This window comes from Falco rusticolus, chromosome 6, assembly GCF_015220075.1.
Source record: "Falco rusticolus isolate bFalRus1 chromosome 6, bFalRus1.pri, whole genome shotgun sequence".
Lineage (NCBI taxonomy): Eukaryota > Metazoa > Chordata > Aves > Falconiformes > Falconidae > Falco > Falco rusticolus.
In genome coordinates, this window is record NC_051192.1 from 9,810,881 (window position 1) to 9,832,253 (window position 21,373).

Genomic DNA, 21,373 nt, shown 5'->3' on the forward strand with positions numbered 1-21,373 from the left:
ACTGAAGGCATATCTTCCATGCAGCTGCCCAGAAAACCCGAGCATGGTTATGCACTAAGAGAATGTCAGTCTTCGCTGTTATAATCACAGTGAAATCATTCTGCCTTTTAGATGAAATTGATTTAAAACTGCTTGGGCATCCTCACACTTCCAATTAGTACCATCGTTTTTTGCCTCTGGTGTCCTTCAAATATTCATGGATGCCTGCTTATTCTGCTATCTCCTGATTCTCCCTCCTGCCTCACAGTTGTAGCCTACCACTACTACTGTTTTTAATGCTAAGCCTCCCGTTTATAGTGCCAGCAGCGTAAGACATTTACACAGAAATGAGGAATTTTTTTTTTTCCCAGACTCCCATGAATAATCATAGGGCTGCAGCATGGTAAAGTTTCTCTCTGTTAGATTTGCCTGTTAGATGTCATGGAACGGCAGATTAAAATTCATTGGACACAGACAAAGAAAAACTTTGGATCTACCCTAGAAAGGCAGCTCTTGCATCCCCCACGGGGAAACTGCTTTTCTTTGTTTTGTTCTCTTTGAGAGCAGAGATCCCCTCTGTCGCAGCAGGGATCCTAGAAATCTTGAATTTCTGTTACGGGCCAAAACCCAGCAACAGCAAGGCAGCTAGAACAGCTGCAATTTTATTTTCATCTTCTGGAAATAAACACAGCAATGATTCCCTCCCCGCCCCCCCCCTCCCCCCCCCCAATTTGCCTGATTCTCACCATCTGCTGTACGTTCCCTAGGCTGCCTGAATCCCCCTCAAGTCTTTTTTTCACCTTTCTAAGGAAATCAGGAGAGTAAAGTGGGAGAAGAACGTCCTTGCAGGTTGAAAAACGAGGCAGTATTTTTGGACAAGGGAAGTATAGGAAGTGACTTCATCCTTTTCAAAGGGAAGCGATAGTCATAATGTCACGAACGGTGCTATGCAAACCAGTGGATTATCTCCATGCCCGTGTAAATGCTGGATTAAAAGAGCATGAGAGAGATATTTCAGGAACTAAGCAGGATGTTGACTTTAAAATTGCTGAAGACTTAGCTGAAGATGTTCAAACACAATCACTTGCTCTCTAGGGCAAGCACCGAAGGACCTGCACTCAGTTTGCGTAGAATAATGCGATTCAGGAAGAAATCCAATTACTGAGCTAATTATCATCTTGGATGAGTGGTAACAACCACATTTTAAGCAAGAGGCCGCTGGAGGAAAGCCCAAATCACCCACTGGTCCCAAAAGTTCACTTGGAGAGGTCCTAGTTGAGAGCAGAAAGCCCAGGAGTGGAGGTGCCACCGGTTCGGTCATTAGGCGCAGTCTATTACAGTCCCATGCGGTGCACATTCCCGTTGCCTTCAAGAAGGTACGAACCCAGTAGCTTTGGTTACTAGTAATTGTGGAAGGTTTTTAAAGTCCAAAATGGGTTATCTGACTGAAATGTATTCAACCAAACTGAATTTCAGGATTGAAGTTTGCTTTACAAACTGTCTATGTTACCCTCAGTCTTGGAAAAAATGAAAAATTCTGCTTGCAAGTATCTGCATAAAGATTTGCGTTTTTCTGGTAGTGTCTGAAAAGGCAGATCCTTTCTTGTCTCATGTCCTGAGGCCCACGTTTTAGCTGCTTAAACTGTTACTGTGCTTGGAATGGAGGGTAAAGCCCCAGTGGAGCCTGGTTTTGTTTTGTTTGTGAGAGCTGTTCTGTTTCCATCCTTTCTTCCCATCAGGCTGCATTATCTGTCTCTGAGTGTCTTGCAGCACTTGTGATTTTCACTGATTGTTGCATGCATTTTTCTCTCAAAGGAAAAAAAAAAAAAAAAAAAAGGAGGGGGGGGGGAGGGGAGAATTGGAGCCAGAGCTGCATTCTGGGCAAAAGGATTCCTGCTTGTTAGCGATCAGAATTTTCTGAAGTACTGCTTGATTTGTAAGGGTCTCAATGTGCCTCAAGAACAGAAATGCTTTACAGGTTCATAGAAGATTGGAGTAAAGAATAGTATTGACTTGTACTTTGTACTGCCATGCTGATTTCAGAGGGACTAAAAGTTAATAAGGAATCTCATAATCGTAAGACATACATTTGGAAATCAGCAGTGTTTCTCTGCTGAGAACAGAAAATCGATCGAATTCCATAATCTAATCTTTTTGATTACTTTGGCATATGCTGCAATTGCAGGTGGGTGTATATCAGGGTAGAAGAATTCTGATGATCTTTTTGAAGCAAAATCATTCTTTATATTCTGAACTGCTCAGAAGGCCCTTTCCCCCCTTGACATTTTCTGTTGCATAGGAAATGAAAACTGCAGTTACAGTAAGCTGAGCCAACCAGAGGCAAGAAGATAAATAATACATCAAATAAAATGTTAATCTATGTAGATAATGTAGTAATATTAATTACAAATAATTCTAATTAAGACTCATATTCTCTCCAACTGTATTTCTTGTAAGTAAAGAACGTGCCTTTTTAAAGCAAAAATCAGTTGCTGGTAGGGAGAGACAGTGAAGCAATTTTGTTCCTCTTCTGTCTACTCCGTGGAAGCCTGTGCAATTTTTCTGTTGGTCAGTTTTCCACAGCTTTTTGCGGAAGGCTGCAGAGCGTGGATGAAAAGGCTTTCTAACATTAGGGGCATCAACGGCATCCTCCTCCCCGCTGGCTTCAGCATGAGCTGATAGCTTCAGCTCAGAAACTTCCAGCCTTTTAAAGAACTGGTATACTGAGACACAAAATCCTGGGAGTCACTGCTGAGATGAGGACAGACTCCCAGAGAGACTCTGCTGTGCTTCAAAGACAACGTTACCTTGGGTTTACAGGGTTTACACCATCCTTTTTCAGCGTCACTTAAGCTGTTTGAAAGCCTCCCATGTAACTTACACCCTCTTTGGCACAGTCTTCCTCAGGGCATGGCTAAGTTCTCGTAGTGAGTAGCTAAATTCGGGCTTTGTAAGTTGGCTGGCCAGCCATCAGCCCTTTCAAGGTCCTCACTGTGCCCTGTGCCCCCCACCCCAGTGAGTCAGACCCTAGCCAGTCCCACCTGGCCACGCTGCCCTCATCACAGTGCAGCCAGGGACGCGATGAGGACCATGCCTGGGTGTCTCCCTTGGTTCCTGTGCTGGGAGAGGTGGCACCTAGGCACTTTTCCTTTGCATTTGTTGGCTGTTGAACAGACGAGACTCTCACCGTTGTCGCAGGTAACCTTATGCTGAGTGTTATTCAGGGAAAATGGCTTTGTCTTTTCCCATTTTCTGCTTTAACTCCGTTTTCCAAAATGATAATATTTACGTATCTGATTGATAGATCTTCTGCTAAAGCTAGTGATTGAGGGCAAAACTTTCAAGGCAGTATTCTTAATGAAGTGTCCTGAAATCCTAAAGTACCGCTGCCAGAGCAGTATTTCAGGGAAATCTAAATTTACTGTAGCATTTCTGTAAACCAGGCTTTTACTTGTACCCTGAAGGCTTGGGAGGTGGATGCTTGGGAGATGCTCTGGACTGCTGGTGTGGAATATTTCTGGCCACCACAATGATCACTCCCTTCTGTTGGACACAAGCTTGCCCGTAGTGATTTGCTCATCCCTTCTTTTCAGACCTTGTTAGTGTCTTTTGGTAGGGGTAGGAATAAAAGCTCAATCCAATCAACTTTTTAGTCACTTTCTGTTTTGTGACCATTTTTCCTGCAGTATTTATATTCCACTCCTACTGAAAATACTGAGTAGGGAAAGTGTCATCCATAACAGAGACAGGGATACTGTCTGTCTGGACTAAGACCCTGTGTTTTTCTCTTTTTCAAGTTACAAGAATGAGCAGGGACTCTCTCATAGCTGCCTCGCTAAATATGAAACTTAAGTGATTTTTTTGTTGTTGTTTTTCTGTAGATGTTAATACACCCACAGAAATATTTTTACGCAAAGAAAACCCCTTGCGTCCAGCTGTTTCCCTTAAGGCTTTGAAGGGAAGAAAGACTGATTTAATATTCTTTCTATTCGCCGTTTCAGTGGCACCTGGCTGATGTGCCTCTGGAGCCAGTTCAATTATTTAAGTACATAGTGTTGTGTATTATCACAGATGCCAAATTCTGAACAGACTGTGCCCCACAAGAAGGAAAATGGGCAAGAAAGAATTGGAGGGGAAAGAGGAGGGGACACAGACACTTTTGTGTGGTGATAAACTATGATATCAATGGCAGTACTGAACTGAAATAACTTTATGTGCCTACTTGGAGTAAACTGGTGAGTGGATTAGAGTGTGAACAGCGTAATGGTAGAAACACAGAATAATAAGATATATTAAAAAGAATATAAAACTGTGTTTGGGGGAGAATCTTATTTTTTTAAAAAAGGTTTGGCTGTACAACATGTCTTTATTTCCAGCACCAAAAGATCGGACCATTCCAACACCAGACTGGCAATTCAGATCGAAAAGGACGCAGGTATGGCCTGGGAGTTTGGGTGTTTTGCTTGATTTGCAAAATTTGATGTATTTGCACCGTTGAGGATTTGCTTGGGAAGCTGATGTAGCAGAGCACTGGTTTGAGTCGTGTGAGTTAACTGTGTCCAGGGCTGGGCTCCCCAGGTCAAGGGAGACTGGGAACTGCTGGGCAGGGTCCGGCGGAGGGCTACGGAGGTGATGAGGGGACTGGAGCGTCTGCCTCATGAGGAGAGGCTGAGGGAGCTGGGCCTGTTCAGCCTGGAGAGGAGAAGGCTGAGGGGGATCTTAACAATGTCTACAAAGATCTCTTGAGGGTGGGTGTCGAGGATGGGCCCAGGCTCCTTTCAGTGGACCCCAACGACAGGACAAGGGGCAATGGGCATGAGCTGAAACATAAGAAGTTCCTTCCAAATATGAGGAAGAACTTCTTTTCCTTGAGGGTGACAGAACGCTGGCACAGGCTGCCCAGAGGCTGTGCAGTCTCCTTCTCTGGAGACATTCAGAATCCACCTGGACGTGATTCTGTGCAACCTGCTCTGGGAGAACCTGCTTTAGCAGGGGGTTGGACTAGGTGATCTCCAGAGGCCCCTTCCAACCCCGACCATTCTGTGATTCTGTGACTTGATAAGTAATTTCACTCTTCAGCTGCGTGTAGCTGCAGGCGGCTGCTGGGCTGAGTCGCTCGGTTAACGGTAAGATTGCCGTTCGTGCGGAGCACGCAGCAGGCACCCTGGCTAGACTCAAAGGTCAGCCGTGGGCAGGGGAAGGTTTTGGGAAAAAGCAGCAGGTTAACAGTGCCCTGCTGCTGGGCAGTTTGGGCTTACAGGTATCTCCTCTTCGCTAAAGAGAAACCTTTTTGGAGAAGGGGGAGAAAGGGGTCATGGAAATTTTGCAGGAGGAAGTAAAAGAAAGCGGTAGGAAAGATGGTGGGCCTCTCCGCTGGGTATCGGTGCATTAAATGAGCTCCAGTCCATGGCAGTTACAGCACCTCTTGGTCCTGTGAGGCTGGAAAGTGAGAGCATTTTTGGGCAGGTGGGTGGATGCAGGGAGTGTGTGGTACCTCGGCTGATGCCCTTCAGCACCTGGCAGGACAGAGCCGTTCCCAGGGGAAACCGGTACCAGCGTTTCATGCCAATTCCCAGTCCCACTGACAGAGATCAGGGTTTCATATATGGGTTCCTTCCACTTTAGCCTTCTGTGGCCGATTTTATTTTGCCACTGAGGTGTCAGGGGCTTGTATTGTGGAGGTCTAAGTTTACGTTGTAATCATTGCATTATATTTCTGTCATACACACACACAATTTTTAAATCCTTATCCATTACATCAGTAGTGCGATTAAATACACATCTTTAAGCAGAAATGGTTGTAATCCAGAGTGTCTAAGAAGGCGAGGGAGGTATTAGCAGTTTGGGGCATATTATAGTGCTCGTTCATTATTTATCGTTTCAAGGCAGGAGGATAAGATGTTTCCCAAAGCCATTCTGTCATCTGATAGCAATAACCTTTAGCATTATTATATATGCTAATAAGTTAATTATGATTTAAACCCCATAGCTCAAGCAAAACATTCCTTTTGTGTGTGTGCTTAAAAGATTCATTTTATGACTTGCTCAGATTTTGAACAAAAAAATTTCAGAAGGTGTATAGCTGAGTGTGTCTGGATATGAATACACACCTGCGTGTACATACACACCAGGGCTGGATGCATAATGGGCATGGTGATGACGGGCAGCATAGTAACGTGCCCACTCCTCCTCTTGTATGGAGGAACAATTTGTGGGGGAAGCTACAGCCTGTCATCTTCTGGGGTTTTTTTTCTCCATGTTAGATCTTTAGATCTGCTTCTAAATATGCACATATATAAATATGCATGTCTACCTGTACATATATATCCACATACACTCTTTTGTATACAAATACACCTACAAGATGCTGGTTTGTACATGTGTGTCTATTCATGTACCAGCATCATAGAAGTATTGAAGGTGAGATGCTGATGCATTATAGGCAAGAAAAGCGGTTCTCATGTCAGGCATATGTTGTGTAAAAGTGTACAACACAAGACAACAGCACATTGGATTATGTGGCACTGTGTTAGCATTTGTGAAAGGTTCATTCCCTTTCACAGATCACCATCATAAAGTGCTGCTTTTAATCCAGTCAAATGCCATAGACCTTTATGAGATGACACTTCTAGACTGTGATGGGGTGTTTTTCACCTGGACAATTGGTCCAAGCAATGTGTAATTGGACAGCTACTATTTTAAAAGAAGTGGTAGCAGTTTCATTGTTTCTCAATATACTAATAGACCTCTTTAAAAATATGTATCCTCATCTTAAGTACCAAGAGATAAGTCATGGACAAAGCCTTGACAAATTCCTGGAAGACTGCAAGAAAACAATCCCAACAGAATTATTGGAAGCTGTGTGAACTAATTCCTTAAAAATCTCAGAAACAATATTCAGATTTAAGCTTATGTACTGAAATAATGATTTCTGGTTTCTTAAAATTAAGAACGATATGTAGATATTTGCATTGCAGAGACGTTCAGTTAGCCAAAAAATTCTTGCTGTTGTAAAACACAGAGATGATTTGATTCAGTCTGAAATATGTGTAATTATTAATTTGATGTTCTGTTTACAATATTGGTTGTATTAAGCAGAATTTTCAGGTGTGATTCTCTGAAGGGCTAAAAACCACCTAGGAAATGTAGATTGTATAAAGTATCAGGAAGATATCATCCAGCGAGAGGAAGAATCTTTATGCAGGAATGAAAAAGAATATGGGATTTTATGCAGAATGGCTTAGTGTGTTATAAATTCTATTCTTTACGAATGTGTGCTGCTCTGGTTGTAGGAAACGATGACAATAATCTCAACTCCATTTTTTATGAGCATTTGACAAGATCTCTGCAGGAGTCTCTTTGTGGAGATTTGATTTTGGGCCGCTGGGGAAACTACAACACAGGAGACTGTTTTATTCTGGCATCGGATTATTTAAATGCCTTTGTGCACTTGATCGAAATTGGAAATGGCCTTGTCACCTTTCAGCTCAGAGGGCTGGAATTTCGAGGTAAGGAACCCTGATGATTTAAATAACAACAAAAACAGCAACAAACCCTGTTTGGCTTCTTAATCTATCACAGCTCTATAGCAGGACATAGAGTTTAAGGACCTTTCTCTGTCTCTTTTTACAGCTATTTGTCTGTCTAAAATCGCTGTACTTCTTTGTGTGATTATTTGAATGACAATGTTTTGAAACTTAGATGGTAAGAAATTGGGAGTTGTGTTTACAGTATCACAAAACTTTCAGAAAGAAGGCATGTTGAGTTACTTGCTTGGTTCACAGTTCTTTTAGCTTATGCTTAGTTGTGTTTTCAGCATTTCTTTCCCTCCATAACCACAAAAAGTTCTTAGAACACCCAAAGTTGTTCTTAGAATTGTTCAACCCCCAAAACTTGTCTTTGAAAAAAAAAAAACAAATATGATCAGATTCCTCCCACAGGAAAACGCTCTGTGTCAGATCGTGGGCTGAGCTGGGTGGTCCCTGTCACAGCAGAACAGCAGAGGGAGAAGCAAGTCGACCAGGGCTTCATATTTCTCTTATTTAGGAAGGGCTGGTTCCAGCTGCAGAAGGGACCTCACTTTCTGCCTGTTCAGTATATTCCTTTGTCAGGACACTCCTCTTTAGGGAATGATAATTGCATCCCCTTCCTCAATGGTATCGCTTTTGTGAGGCCAGTTGCTTGTAGTGTCACACTCCTGTCCTTTTGTCTATCATTGTCCCTAAAGTAGGAAGAAAAATGGAAATTAAACCCACTAAACTTTAAACAGCTTTTAAATTTTGTTCATGCTACACATGTTGGCTGTCTGGGTTACTTGCTTGGGTTTGTAACCTTTCAAAGATACCACTTTGCAATTACAGGTGATGTGAGTTTTGGAGGTCCAATAAACAGCTTCTGGGGCTCAAGGGCTGAGCAGCTAATGGGCAACAGGAGTGTATAATCGAGGTGACTTTTCAACAAGGTTGAGTATGAGAAAACAGGAGACAGACTGGCTCTTTGAATGCATTGTGGGAGGATTAGACTAGGAAATAACGTGTGGGCTCCAGCCTTGGCCCTGTGACAGATGCCCTGTAGGCTGGTGAACAGGTTGTGGTAAATGACTGATGTTCACTTCCCCTCCTGTGTGGTGGGGATGAAGATAACCCTCCTGTATCTTAAGAAAAGTTACGTAGAAAACAGTAAATACTTGAAACAGCTCGGTATGGTAGTACCTGAAGAGCTACCTGTTCAGTACAAAGGTGATTGTAAGAAAAAGAAACTGGGAAAGAAGATAAATAATTTGTTTATCAGCCTTGTGATTTCTTGTTGTTCATGATGATGATGTATGTTTGGCTGTGTGGCTTTCTTCAACTACAAAGACATCTGTGCGAGTATTACATCCTCCTTGTGTGCCCCCAAGGTAAGCAGTGGTGCTGCTGTGTCAGGGATAGGTACTGACATTAAGCACCCTATAGAGTCCACAGGTGGAAAGTGTTTTTTGGGTGGATTTGGAATTTGCTATTACTTCTTTCAAATCCAGGCCAGAAAAATGCAGATTTCTGTTGTTCTGCAAGAACAGTTAAATACTGTGGCAGTTCAGATCTTTTCGTTACAGGACCACTGGTTTCACAGGCTGGTAAATCTCTGAGATAATTGTTTTTTTGTCGTTTTTTAAGTCAGCCTATCATTTTGATTGCTCACAGTTATAATTCTTTCTGGAAACTCTGTAAAGGAAAAAAATAGTTCATCAATTTCTGCAGATCTGAATAGTGACTTCCAGGAGGTATTTATATATGTTAAAGTGATAGATCATGGACAATGGTGACATTTTGTTCAGATTTGTTGGGGTTTTCAGTAAGCAGGACTATGTATGTTTCCATTAACTTGCATTCTAGTTTCAGAAAATTATCTTTGCTGATCATCCTTTTGTGTTAAAATAGTTCACTGTAGGATTTGAAGCAAACAGAAGAAAGAAATCTCAGTTTCATGCTTAAATTGCATGAGTTTTGTGAGTGGTTTTTTTTTTCCTTTATGCAGTTGCCACCTGTTGCTGGATCCCTCTCCATCATCACCATCCCTGGGCAGTTCAGTTCAAAAAAAGTAAACCTTGGAAACAGAGATTAAAAAAATATGAAAGGATCCTCAAACCATTTGCTAGCTGGATAAAAAGATCAGGGGTCTAGCAGATGGGCTTAATGAACTGGAAGTTGAATGGTGAACAACTGGGTAGTTTTGTTGCATTGCGATTTGGGAAGACTTTGACTTTGAGCCAGGATGGTTCATTACCAGGCATTTGGATCAGCGAGCAAAGCTCAAAAATTGCAGTGTGCTATCTGTCAAGGCACTGCAGTATTCCCTAAAATCATAGTTTAAGTAACTAAATGCGTCTGAAAATTGACCTTTTCATGCAGATTGCCTAACGCTGTTCAGTGTTAGTACTGCACCTGGTTCACTTTGTGAGTAGATCCAGCACATCTGCTGGCTCAACAGGTCTTTACATTCAGCTGGGGCTGAGCCCTGCAGCCTCCCCTGTGTTTCATGGGTTTCCAGTTAGAGCCAGCTGAGTTCCCATTGAGAATATCCCCTTTCCCAGTCTCTCTCACGCTCCTCAGGAGGAGGCTGGCAGCCTGCAAACAGCACCCTTAGCTGGGTGTTCAAAAGAGCTGGGCAGACAGAGCAGCAGCGAACTGTGAACTGGGAAAGCACAGGCAGGTTGCTGGAGGAGGAAGAGAGCAGTGGGAAAACGGGAATGGGAATCTCACCTAGGTTATCTCATCTGCAGTACAGATCCAGTCCCCTATTCCTCCTCACCCTCGGAGTGTCACTGGGGGAAGAGAGCACCCAATACTAGAAGGAGAGGGAAAGGATGGAAATGGGAGGGAGATGGATTCCCCCCGTACTCTTCTCTGAACCCACTGGATGATGCTATTCCAAGAATAAGAGAAAACGTGTAGTTAGTTTGTGTCCTCGCAGACATGGTGTGTAAGGAAGGTTTCTCCGGCTTTTGGAATATTTTCTCTGGGTAGAGAAGGTGTTATGGGAAGAGACACTAGAGTGTGCGAGTGTTGTTATGATGTTGTTTGGCTTGGAACAGAGAAGCCATGTAGGATTCAATAAAGGAACATACCTGAGGGGAGAACAGCTCAAACATGTAGCATTTGACATGCCCTGTGAGAGTCGAACCCCACTGGGCCGTGCAGAATGGGTGCCAGGGAAACCACATGAATTACAAGCCTCCTTAAGGACGGAGTAGGAGGAACAGAGGGGAACCAGGCACAAGCCAGATAGGATGGATCTGCCCAACAGAGACACTAATAAAAGCTTCACGAATTCCAAAGCGTGGGCAGATAGTCTGCTGCGTGGCCAGCAGAGACTCGCTGAGGTGGTGTGCTGACACCAGGGGGTGGCTTGTGCCCCAGGTAAGCTGTGCTGCGGTACCATGCCCTCTCTCTAACAGTTTTTGTCCTTGTGTCAACAAGGTGCCAGGCTGTTCTGCTGGGGCCATAGGGGTTACACAAGGGTGCCCAGACCCCGGGGCGCTGAGTCTGAGTAAAAGGAGCCAGAAGGGCTGACCTGAAGGCAGGAGCTGTAGGGGCTGGGCCAAGGGCTATCCCAAGGAAGCTCTGTGAAAGCTGGGACTGAGCTGCAACTCCTCCTTGGAAGGTTTTCTTTGCTGCTTCCTTTGAGTGGGATCACTGCCTGCAGGGGCAGGAGGTCAGAGCTGTCCCCAGGCAGCACCGAGAGCCATCTCTTCTGCAGACTAAGCATGTCCTTCACCATTTCAAATCTTGCAAATGACTGTTGTGGGGTACAACTGAATACGGTAGGAATTTTTTTCTGCGTAAGTGGGAAGAGTGTATGCAGCTGCCCTGGAAGAACATGGTGGTTTGCAAAGTCAAGAGGCAGTTGTTAAGCACTAGGCTCATTTCCTCTGCTTTCGGCATCTTACATTCCTATTTTTAGTTGTCTGGTCGTGCACTGTTTTGCACATAGGACCCCGATTCCTTTCATTGTACAGAATGGTTTCCCGCAAGGAGGAAAAAAAGGGCCAGAGGAGGAACTTGTAATCTGTAATTTCCGAGCTTTGGCTGCTTGACTTCAATTTCAAACAAGTAATTTTAATTGAGGGCCCTAAAAATCTGCTGTTCCTTAAATAAGAAGTCGATGTTTGCTTTGGAAATGAATGAATGACAACAGTGTTCTCTGTGTCTGTGACTGTTTTCTGTTTATGAGTAAACTAAAAGCAATGTTTGCGTTGCGGAGCTCTGGATTTTCCTATGGGTGTTTCTTGTTGTGGTAGCTGAAAAGCTGTGCTGGCGATACTGCCACAGCAGTGCCCAAAGAAGGGGTCACTGAGTCTTCTGAACTTAGGTGTATGGAGGGCAGGAGGTACTGCCCCCCCGGTCTGCAGTCCAACCTAATGGAGAGTTGCCATTATAAATGATGACTGATCCAGATGCCCTTCTAACTGTATATAATAGAAGCATTTGGCCCAGCTTTTAAATGAAAACAAAAACCCGCAAAACCCCGACCACCAAACCCCTGCAGGCAGGGTAAGAAGTTACAGACTGAGCAGACTGAAAGAAGAGAGTCATCAAAGCGGGGATTAGTCCTGTTCAAATTAAGCACCTTGTATGAATTAGTCCTTCACTCTTCCTTTCTACAGACAGAGGGGATGTGCCTCCCTGTCATCGATCCTGTGTGTAAAGGGAGGGGGAGGCTCGATACCTCCAGGCATTCAGAGGAGATGCCCAACCCCTCCTTTACCAAAATCGAAGAGAGGGTAGTAATGAGCTCAGGCTAGGTGAAAACTTGGGAGGTAGCTGCACTGGTGGACCCCACTGGTATTGGGGAATCAAGCCCTTCGTTAACTTAGCTCTGCTGTCGGTGTTAGACCAGAGCTGTATGCTAAAAGCAGCCTGCCAGAGGAAATACATAATGTATCATTTAATTTGAAAGGAAGAGGCAGGGGAAAACCACAATCAGGGAACAAGCAGGATGAATGTCAAAATACCTAGCTCCTGCAACTTCCCTGTAGAATAAGGAAGACTTAAAATATTTTCCTGTTTAGTCTGTGCCTCTACAAAGTGTCTTTTGGAGAACATCCAGTTAGGCGTTACGTGTGCAGAAATAACTTATGGAGGGTGATGCTGAAATCTTGAGGAGCTATTTTCTAACCCATGCCTGGGATTCTTCAATCATGTAATTGACTTCTAAACCTCTGCTATGATTTTTTGGTTACTGCATGTTGCATGTTCAATATTCATGCTTCGCTTGGAACTTCATTAGATGAATCAAGGGAGGAAGCACAGAGCAGACACAGATGTGACTGTACGTAGCGGAAGGCAGCTGTGACAGCAGGATGGGATCGCCTGTGGGGCTTTCTCTGTGTTAGCTAGCCTATTTCCCACGCAAAATGGTGTATGAATGCGGCCAGTTTAGGGTGTACACCTTAAGCATAGTAACGATGTCTAAGAAATAAGAAAAGATACTAATTTCTGCAGTGCATGTGTACACTGTATAGTTTTATTACAGCAGCAAGTACATTACCAGTGTAAGGAATATTTATTTGTGTTTGATTTCTCTGTCTGAAGGCTCCGTAGCGCTAGCAAGAATCATTCTTTGTTTAAAGGGTGGTTGCAACTTTCACTTTTACAAATCACCTCTTGCTGCTGGGAAATTAAAGTGCCCACCTTCATGTCTTTCCTGAGACCACACTTGAGGTATGTTCAGTGTATGCAGCAGACCATCAAAAGGTATTGATAGATTACAAGTTCAGAGAAAAGCAGCTATTTTTAACACATCTTTTTGGGCAGAAGGTTAAAAACCAAAAGTATGTTGTTTGTGGGAAAGAACAGAGGCTGACAGAGACAGTGCTCAGAAATACTAGAGGCATGGACAGAGAGGATGCAAAGGGCTTTCTTTAACCTTGGTGATTTAGTTGGGATTTTTAAAGATCCTGCCTTATGTTGAATGCAGGAAATCTCTGATGTACAACCCTTCTAGGTGTACAGCAGTGCTCCAACAGTGGAAGCCATCTATGATTTTCAAATAGGCTTAGAATAGTTTCTGTGACACAGACCAGAATGAATAGTTGATGTCCTTTTTCCCTTTCCTCCCTTCCACAACTTTATATGTTAATGTGGGTGCACTGGAGAAGACTTCTGGAAGGAAGGAAAATGTCATTGGATGCACTGCAACCTTTTTATTGAGAAAATAGCTTTGCCAGAAACAAAATGTGGCACCTTGCATTGTGCTCCAAAAGAGGTGACATGATAGGTTTTTGTGGTATTTGGCAGCTGCAGGTTTAACAACCGGCATCTTTAGTGAATGCTTTCTTCCACCTGGCCTTCTGTAATGTGTCTCTGTGGACCAAGAAGAGGAAAGGTTTCCGAAGAGATGGTATGCCTGCTATCAGAGCAACTGATCTGGCTTGAAAGCCAGGCTATTTTTCAGGCATGCAAGCACCTGAAAACCAAACCACAGTTTCATAACTGACAGCCTTGATGCTTGAATAATTAATATCGGTTTTTAAGTCTTGAGATACTTCTTTGAAACAACCTGAGACCATCAGAGCCTATAAATTACTGTTCTTCATCCAAATTCCACAAGGAAAAGAGCCAAAACTGTTGCTGGTTTCCAGAATGTGTCCAGTTCTGGGGTTCATGAGTTTCCATTTGGGAGCTCAGTTCACTCCTTTTTGAAGTGTTTGTTTTTCTGTGTTTCTGGAGCTGTATCTGAGGTTTGTTTTGGGAGAGGATGGCCTTTCAATGGCTGCAGTTATGCTCTTTGTGCAGCTACTGGGTGATAAGTGCTGCTTCTTAAGCTGCTATCCTGAGCAGAAGAGAAGTGTTCCCTGAGAAGGAGCCTTATCCATCAGATTTGGTGAATACTCAGGTTTGCTGCAGAGCAGGGTGGAGTAGAGTCAGAGACTTCCACTGTAATGCATTTATCATGTGCATGATTTTGCCGAACTGGTGAGCAGCCAGGCATCTTTGTGGAGTCATCCATCGGTGAAGACACCTCTGCATGGCCTACGGAAGGAGTTACCCTGGGCTTCAGTCCACCTTCACGGCTGCCATCTCTATATCCAGCTCCATCTCTCAGACTTAACACCTAGTTAAATCCCCTAGTCCAAAACTGGTTGTTGGGGTCGCAGAGTTTAAAGCTTGAAGTGCCTAGTGTAAGAGAGTGACTTATGATCATCTTAACGTTTGTGGGGTGGGATTATTGCATGAGCCCTATGAGCCCTTTCTACATACATTTGCACCCTAGTTGCTTATTGTATGTCAGCAGTGCCCAGTGCTCGAGCTATCGCCTCCTTCAGCTGCAATAATTAGTCCTCATTCTAGATGTGTTGTTGAACTGCAGTGCTTTATAGAAACTCAAACTGCTTCTGGAAGCATGTGGTTGTGTTACAGGATTGTCTTTCTGGCCCTTCAGAACCGAAAAATACTGTTCTTTTCACTTGAGTTTTCAAAATTGAGTTCAAAAGCACACTTTGATTTCACCCTTAAATTCTGGAAGGCTGGGTGGTCATTAATGTAGGTGTATTTTATGTATCCTCTTGAAGTGAGATTACAGTCTTCAGTTTCAATTTTCTCATTTCCATTTAGGTCAGATCATTCTGGCAGAGCACAAGTCAGTCCTCAAATCCTGATGTGTCAGGAAAATAAGAAAGAGCTCCAAGTTCCCACCCTGATTTTCTCCTGAGCTCACATAGATTGACCTTGCTTTGTTCAGCTGGCGCATGTTTTTGCATTGATGGATTTTTGGCAACCATCCAGTGTTAGATATCATACAAATGAATCAGTCTCATCTGTACTAGCAAGGGTCACAGTGAATGATGAAGCTTGAGTGAAGCATGAGAGCTTATTTTCTTCCTAGTGCAGAAAGAAATGTGAAAAAAATGTTTTCCCTCAGATTTTAAAATGACTAATTACCAGTGAAAACATTTTCCTGTATTTTAATATTTAATGGTACTACACTTAATTATATTGCAGAACTGAAGTGCACGTTCTGCTCCCTGCTCTTTGGTTTTATGAATAATTCTCTCAGAGTTGCTTGAACTCGGTAATTTTTTGAGAAGCAATATAAAAGCTGTCATTGAAATCATCAGCTTCTAACATACACAGGAAAGTTTAGGGCCACCCTTCTGTAAAAGATGTACACAAATACTTAACTTCATTTGCCGTGACTTGTCCCTTTTGGCTCAATGCATAAAGCTGAGCACGTGCTCTTAGTCTCTGCAGTACCGGTGTCTAGAGTAATGAACCAAAAAGGATTGATATACGCACTGGTAAAATGAAATTTCTCAGTAACGTGCAAATCTGTGGCATTGAAGTCCAGCCAGTGCATCATGGATTAAAGTAAGGCTCAATTAAAGATGAGAGAAAATTACTGGCAGTCTTTCTAGAACTGACTGCAAGAATTGGGAGGGAACCATGTACTTGGACATCAAGCCTGCATTTTGTCTTTGCAGGCTTGAGTCCTTTTGCTAGGCGTCTTTTGGAAATACTGACCAGCAGCATGATGGTAGGAATAGGTTTTGGTGTTGTCTCAGAGCGCTGGCCATGGCTCAGGTTACACCTTTAAACTTAACAGGGATACCCCAGTGGCTCCGCGAGCAGTCCGGACACAAATCCCCAAGGTGGTAGTACCCACATCCATCAAACAGCTTTCGTTAAGCAAGTGCACGTTTGCCAGATGTTGAAGAGCACAGCCCTGATTTCATTCTTTGGAATAAATCTGCCAAATGACCATGTAAGCTCTTCTGGTTGGTTCCCAGAGCGTCTGGAATAACATAGTCTCAGTTAGAATGTCTCTCACTCCCCAAGTTCAACGTTAATTGCACCCACTGTAGTGTAATTTTAACTTTTAACTGGTTAAAATTACCGAGCAATGATGACTCGGAGACATTTTTACCTGTTGAATTAGCTGAGAACGCAAATACTTGTTCTGGCATCTTCTGTTGGTTATGCACGTGGTGACAGCTTCCCTCAGACACCGAGGGTCTCTGAAATTCGCCTGTTATTTGCATTGCCAGCCTCATTAGGCCCTGTATTTTACAAAATAAATGGCTTAAGAAAAGTAGTAATTACAAAATCTATGGTAATAATATTTGGTATTTATTAATAGTAATAATACAGGGATCACATAGAAACAGCCAGCGTTCCATAGGAATGAAATGTGATCTTTCCATACCAAAAGAAAAAATGAAAATATTTAAGAACAGACTTACACAGACTGAGCAAAGCCATCTTTAGGTCCCTTAGTTGTAAGGGGATCCCTGGCAGCTGTTGATTAGGCTTGTGTAATTCATCAGTTATAAACATTTGGTAATACTTAATTTAGCACCTGGGATGAAGGTGTATCTTCTCTTTAATTCAGTTTAATACTGAGAGACCTTTAAACTTTCAAAAATAAACATCACAGCGTTAGTAACAGCACCAGCATGGGGTAGTTACTTCACTCTTTTGGAGCTATGTACAAAGGAATATGCCTCCCTGCTTGAGTTTGAGTATGATGCCTTGTGACTTGACTTCGGAAAAGCATCCACTGGCCCAGAGCGGTTGTTGCTTTTTTTTTTGCTGTTGAGCAGTAAGTGTTAATTCATGTAGAAATCTGTGAAATATGAAGCAGAAGCAGTCCAGTTCATGTCTAGTCCAACTGGAAATGTCAGCTAATAGGTCATGTTTTGTACTTTGTGGCAGTGTTGAGAGGAAAGGTGTTTATATTTGGGAGGTTTGAAGACATTTAATAATTTGTTGTACTGCGTATCTCTGTAGTCCAGGGAGGAATACATATATCAGTGTGTGAGCAACACTGGCTACACCGTGTAAATTTTTACTTACAGAAAACTGAACAGAGAACACTGGGATATACGTGATCTTTTTTGCCCCCCATCTCGTAGGGCTACAATCCTGTTTTATTTCTCACACGTTTCCTTCTGATCTTTCTGTTCTTCTTTTTCTTGGATGTTTTTGCATGCTCGATACATTTTAGGAGGTGTCCAGGCAAAAAAAAAAAAAGAGGTGATAACCAATGCTTTCACATATTTTGTTATATTTTGAAAGGTTTTTCTTAGTGCAGAGAAAGGAATATTTTGGGTGCTACTTCTGTCGGTACAAACTGAAGTCCACAGGTTGTTGACCAGGCAGTTGGGATGGGGCTCGGATAGACACTGTCCTGGTGCTGCGCAGAAAGGCCTTTGGGCGCTGCCTTGCTCCAGGCTCGCTTTCCAGGTGCTGGCAAACACTGGGGGACTGGAGCTGACACTATTCTTTCCAGGTCCAACATTCAGATGATGAACATCGCCAAATTCTTCTCCCATTGCCAGTGACACAACGGAACAGGCCTGTCGGTCCTGGCAGGGGGGGTCACAGCTGCTGAACTGCAGCACGGTGTCTTGCACCTTCCGCTCCTGTTGAAGCCGTTGGGAAGCTGAAGGAGCCGGCTCTCTCCTGGGGTGCTACTGAACCTTGGGCAGAAGGCCCATGCCAGACGTACGTGTAACTTGCATCGCAGGAGGTGGCCTTGAAAGATGGTTTATGTACAAATTCAGTGGAGAGTTAAGTTTTGCAACAGCCCACAGAGAGTACATTTTAAAAAGATCCATACATCAAGAACTGAGCTCGCGCATTTGGAGAACTTGTGTATTTTGAGGTGTCCACCTGGGTTTTCGTTTGTAGTGCGCTACGTGGTTTAGAAACCACATTCATACATTTCAAATCCTGGAAGGCTCAGCTTGGCCATCCAGTGTCCACAACAGCATAGGCTAGAAATGCAGTCTGCAGAGCAGATACATTATTGTTTCTGCATCTGCCTCATGCCTTCTTTTTGCCTTAACATCTCTTTTTCAGGAAGATTTACTCTGTTTTGATCTAAAGCCTGTGTAACAGGCTAATTAGCAAGCTGTTCTGTCCTGAAGATATACTGCCACTAGTAGTATTCATTAAGAGATACTTGATCCAGAGTAGCTCTTACTCCAGTGGGAGAAAGAACAACCCAGTGGATGTTATTTTTGGAACATGCGTTCTAGTACAGTTTGCTAAACCCCAGATTTTACAAGTGCTCTGGCACACTGTAAAACCTTTGTTTGCATCCTGTGCATTTTTTGAAGAAGCGGACTGAGACTTGGATCAATTTGCTTAATGTGCCTGATGGAGCAAGACTCTTTAGTGTTGCTTCCTGGGGAGTTTTTATTAAGGCAGAAGCTGTGGTCTGTAGTTTCACTCAGCTCAGAACCGAACGCCTAGAACATTAGATCAGGCCCCTTTGGCTTTTATAGGTGATAGTAAATAAATAACGTACAGCTCTTTATTTGCTGCTGCGCATGGATCAGTTGGCACATCTGATTTGTTGTCGTAGCTCTTTCTGTTAGATTTTTGCTAAGTGCATAAAGCCTTCAATCATACTTCTTTTTGGCTTGGAAGAAGTCCTTTGTTTCCTCCTCCCCCAATAACTGGCAGCGTACTCTCTTTTTCTCACTGCCAAGGGACATATTGCCAGCAGAGAGAAGTGGAAGCTATAACAGAAGGAGATGAAGACAATGAAGGCTGCTGCTGCTGCAAGCCTGGGCACTTGCCTCACTTGTTATCATGTAATGCAGCCTTTAACCTCCGATGGCTGACATGGGAAATAACGCGAACCCAGTACATCCTGGAAGGATATAGCATCATTGATAACAACGCTGCAACGATGCTGCAAGTGTTTGACCTCCGGAGGATACTTATCAGATACTATATAAAGGTAAACTCTTCGGTCAAGTGTCCTTTATTCCTAGGCAGGTTTGTCAAACCAAAAGAACGGGGGCTGTCTATAGAAGAAAGACAGTTCAAAGTTTTTGGTTCTGTATTTATCCATTTGCACTGCCAGCAGTCAGACTGACTTGATGTTAGATGGAGATAATTAATTCATCGCTCCCTTTGCTACATTTGATTCCGATCACTTATATTTACAGTTAGTACAGAAAAGCACCGGCACACTTAGGCAGAACTCAAGAAGGTGAGTTAACATCCTGCAGTGATAAAGTCAGAGGGTGCATTCTTACAAAGCAAAACTTCACTGACAGTTTGTTATTTCTTCTTGACTTGGCCTTTTTCTTGGGGGAGGGGAAAAAAAATTAACAAGCATAAACTTCTTGGGAAAGCACTGAAGAGCTGTTTCTCAAATGTACTTTCTTAGTGGTGCAGTTCCCCTTCTTACCTGTCATTTTACATATATACAACAACGTATTCGAATTGTTTTATTCCATTGATTAAACAGCAATTCATTTACACTGCTTCTGTATTTGCACTAAGATCACAACGACCACACAGCTATTAATTCGTCAAAATAATTGAACGTTATGGTCTATCAAGGCAACTTCATCTTCTGCCAAATGGTTTCCAGTCCAGCAAATGAAGAAATCTCTGAGCTTTATCCTCTTCTACTGAAACAACAAGAGCCAAATGCTGCCTCCTGTGTCACTGGTACTGCTGTGAAGCCAGTCACTAAAGCTCCCAACCATCCCTGACATCTCCTTCCTCCTTGCATCTCTGCAATTGAAAATATCCTGTCAGCCTTAGAGAGAAACCTGTTGTAAATAAATTAATCACCTTTTTTTGCAAGCGAACCAATGCAGTAAACACAAGATCATTGCCTCGCAAAGCTGCTTTGATCATGCACTCAATTGCTTTGTAAAATGCAGACTGAGATTTCATAAATAATTTTACAGGCTGTAGGGCCTGGTAACCAACCTGCTTTGTTTAATTAACTAATTACAAACAAAATTGTGTTTGAGCATGATTTTTTCGTTTTAGAAGTGCATTTTGGGGTATAAGTGAAATGGCTTTTAAGCATTTTATCTAAATGGAATAAAAAACCAACCAACCAAACAAAAAACCACCTGTAAACTGCAATGAATATGTCACTACAGCTGCTTTGCTGTACCTCGACAAGGTAACTTGAATAACCTGAACATAAACTGATGCAAGCTGATACATGAGTCAGCTTTTGATGGTGAATGAGACAGGAAAAAAATCCCAGTCTAAGCTGCTATCAAATCAGCAGCTTATTAGTTTAAAGCAGTGAAGAACTTGCTTGTAAACTGGAACTTTTCTAGTGCCTTTAATTGAACTAATGTGTAGAGGACTCGTGGAGGGCTCATCCCATGGGAAGTAAAGCTTCACTGAAAGGTAGGTTAGGGCTCCTGGTTCTGGAGATAGCTGGGAAGCAGGTGACATAGATAAGATGGCTTAGACAAACTTTCATCCCTTATGATACAGGTGTGGTTAATTGATCTGAGGTGGTGGCTTAAACAATCTCTGCCTTGCTGCTGCTCCATCTCCACTGTGTGCAGATCTTGTCCTGTCCACCACCTGTGTCTTTGAAGGCATGAAAAGCGCATCTCTTGGTTGGAGGTAGTTGAGCCAGTACTGTAACACTGCACTGACAGATCTTTGTTCTGAGAAAGGTGTCAGTCCTTTCATCTCCTTCCCTTCTCAGGGGAGGATGAACAGAAGATAATGATAACCCGTTGGCAGCTTCAGTATTAGCCTGGGCAGGGGCTCACGGGAGTGTGCTCAGAAGATCCCTTCTTTAGAATGACACATCCCAAAACAGCGCTATATGGAGTATTTCTTCAAGTTATTAGTTTCGTCCAGAAAAGGCAGCCTTGCTAAGATTGGGTAAAATCCTTAGTACAGCCTCGGAAGGTGAGAAGATTATCGTATGTATCAGAGCAGCTTTCATCCTGTTCATATAGTACTTACCTCCAGATAAACAATACCAGAAACAGAGGTGAGAATTCATTTCTTCCCCAGCTCACTCTTACGGGGGGAATCATGAGCTGTAAAGACCCTTCGCAACTTCACTGTGAACATTTTCAAGCCGTGATGCTTTCTTTTTAAAGGCATAGGAAACATTGTAAGAA

At 43.0% G+C, this 21,373-nt stretch overlaps 1 protein-coding gene across 1 annotated transcript in view; it reads left to right on the top strand.

The window, feature by feature from the left end:
* The window catches only part of PCNX2 (pecanex 2), a 159,630-nt gene that overhangs the window by 114,152 nt on the left and 24,105 nt on the right, over positions 1 to 21,373 (top strand). Inside the window, exons 24-26 of the mRNA XM_037391395.1 lie at positions 4,356 to 4,414; positions 7,272 to 7,487; positions 18,956 to 19,209. Coding sequence (XP_037247292.1) covers positions 4,356 to 4,414; positions 7,272 to 7,487; positions 18,956 to 19,209 — 529 coding nt within the window. The remainder of the gene's footprint in view (positions 1 to 4,355; positions 4,415 to 7,271; positions 7,488 to 18,955; positions 19,210 to 21,373) is intronic.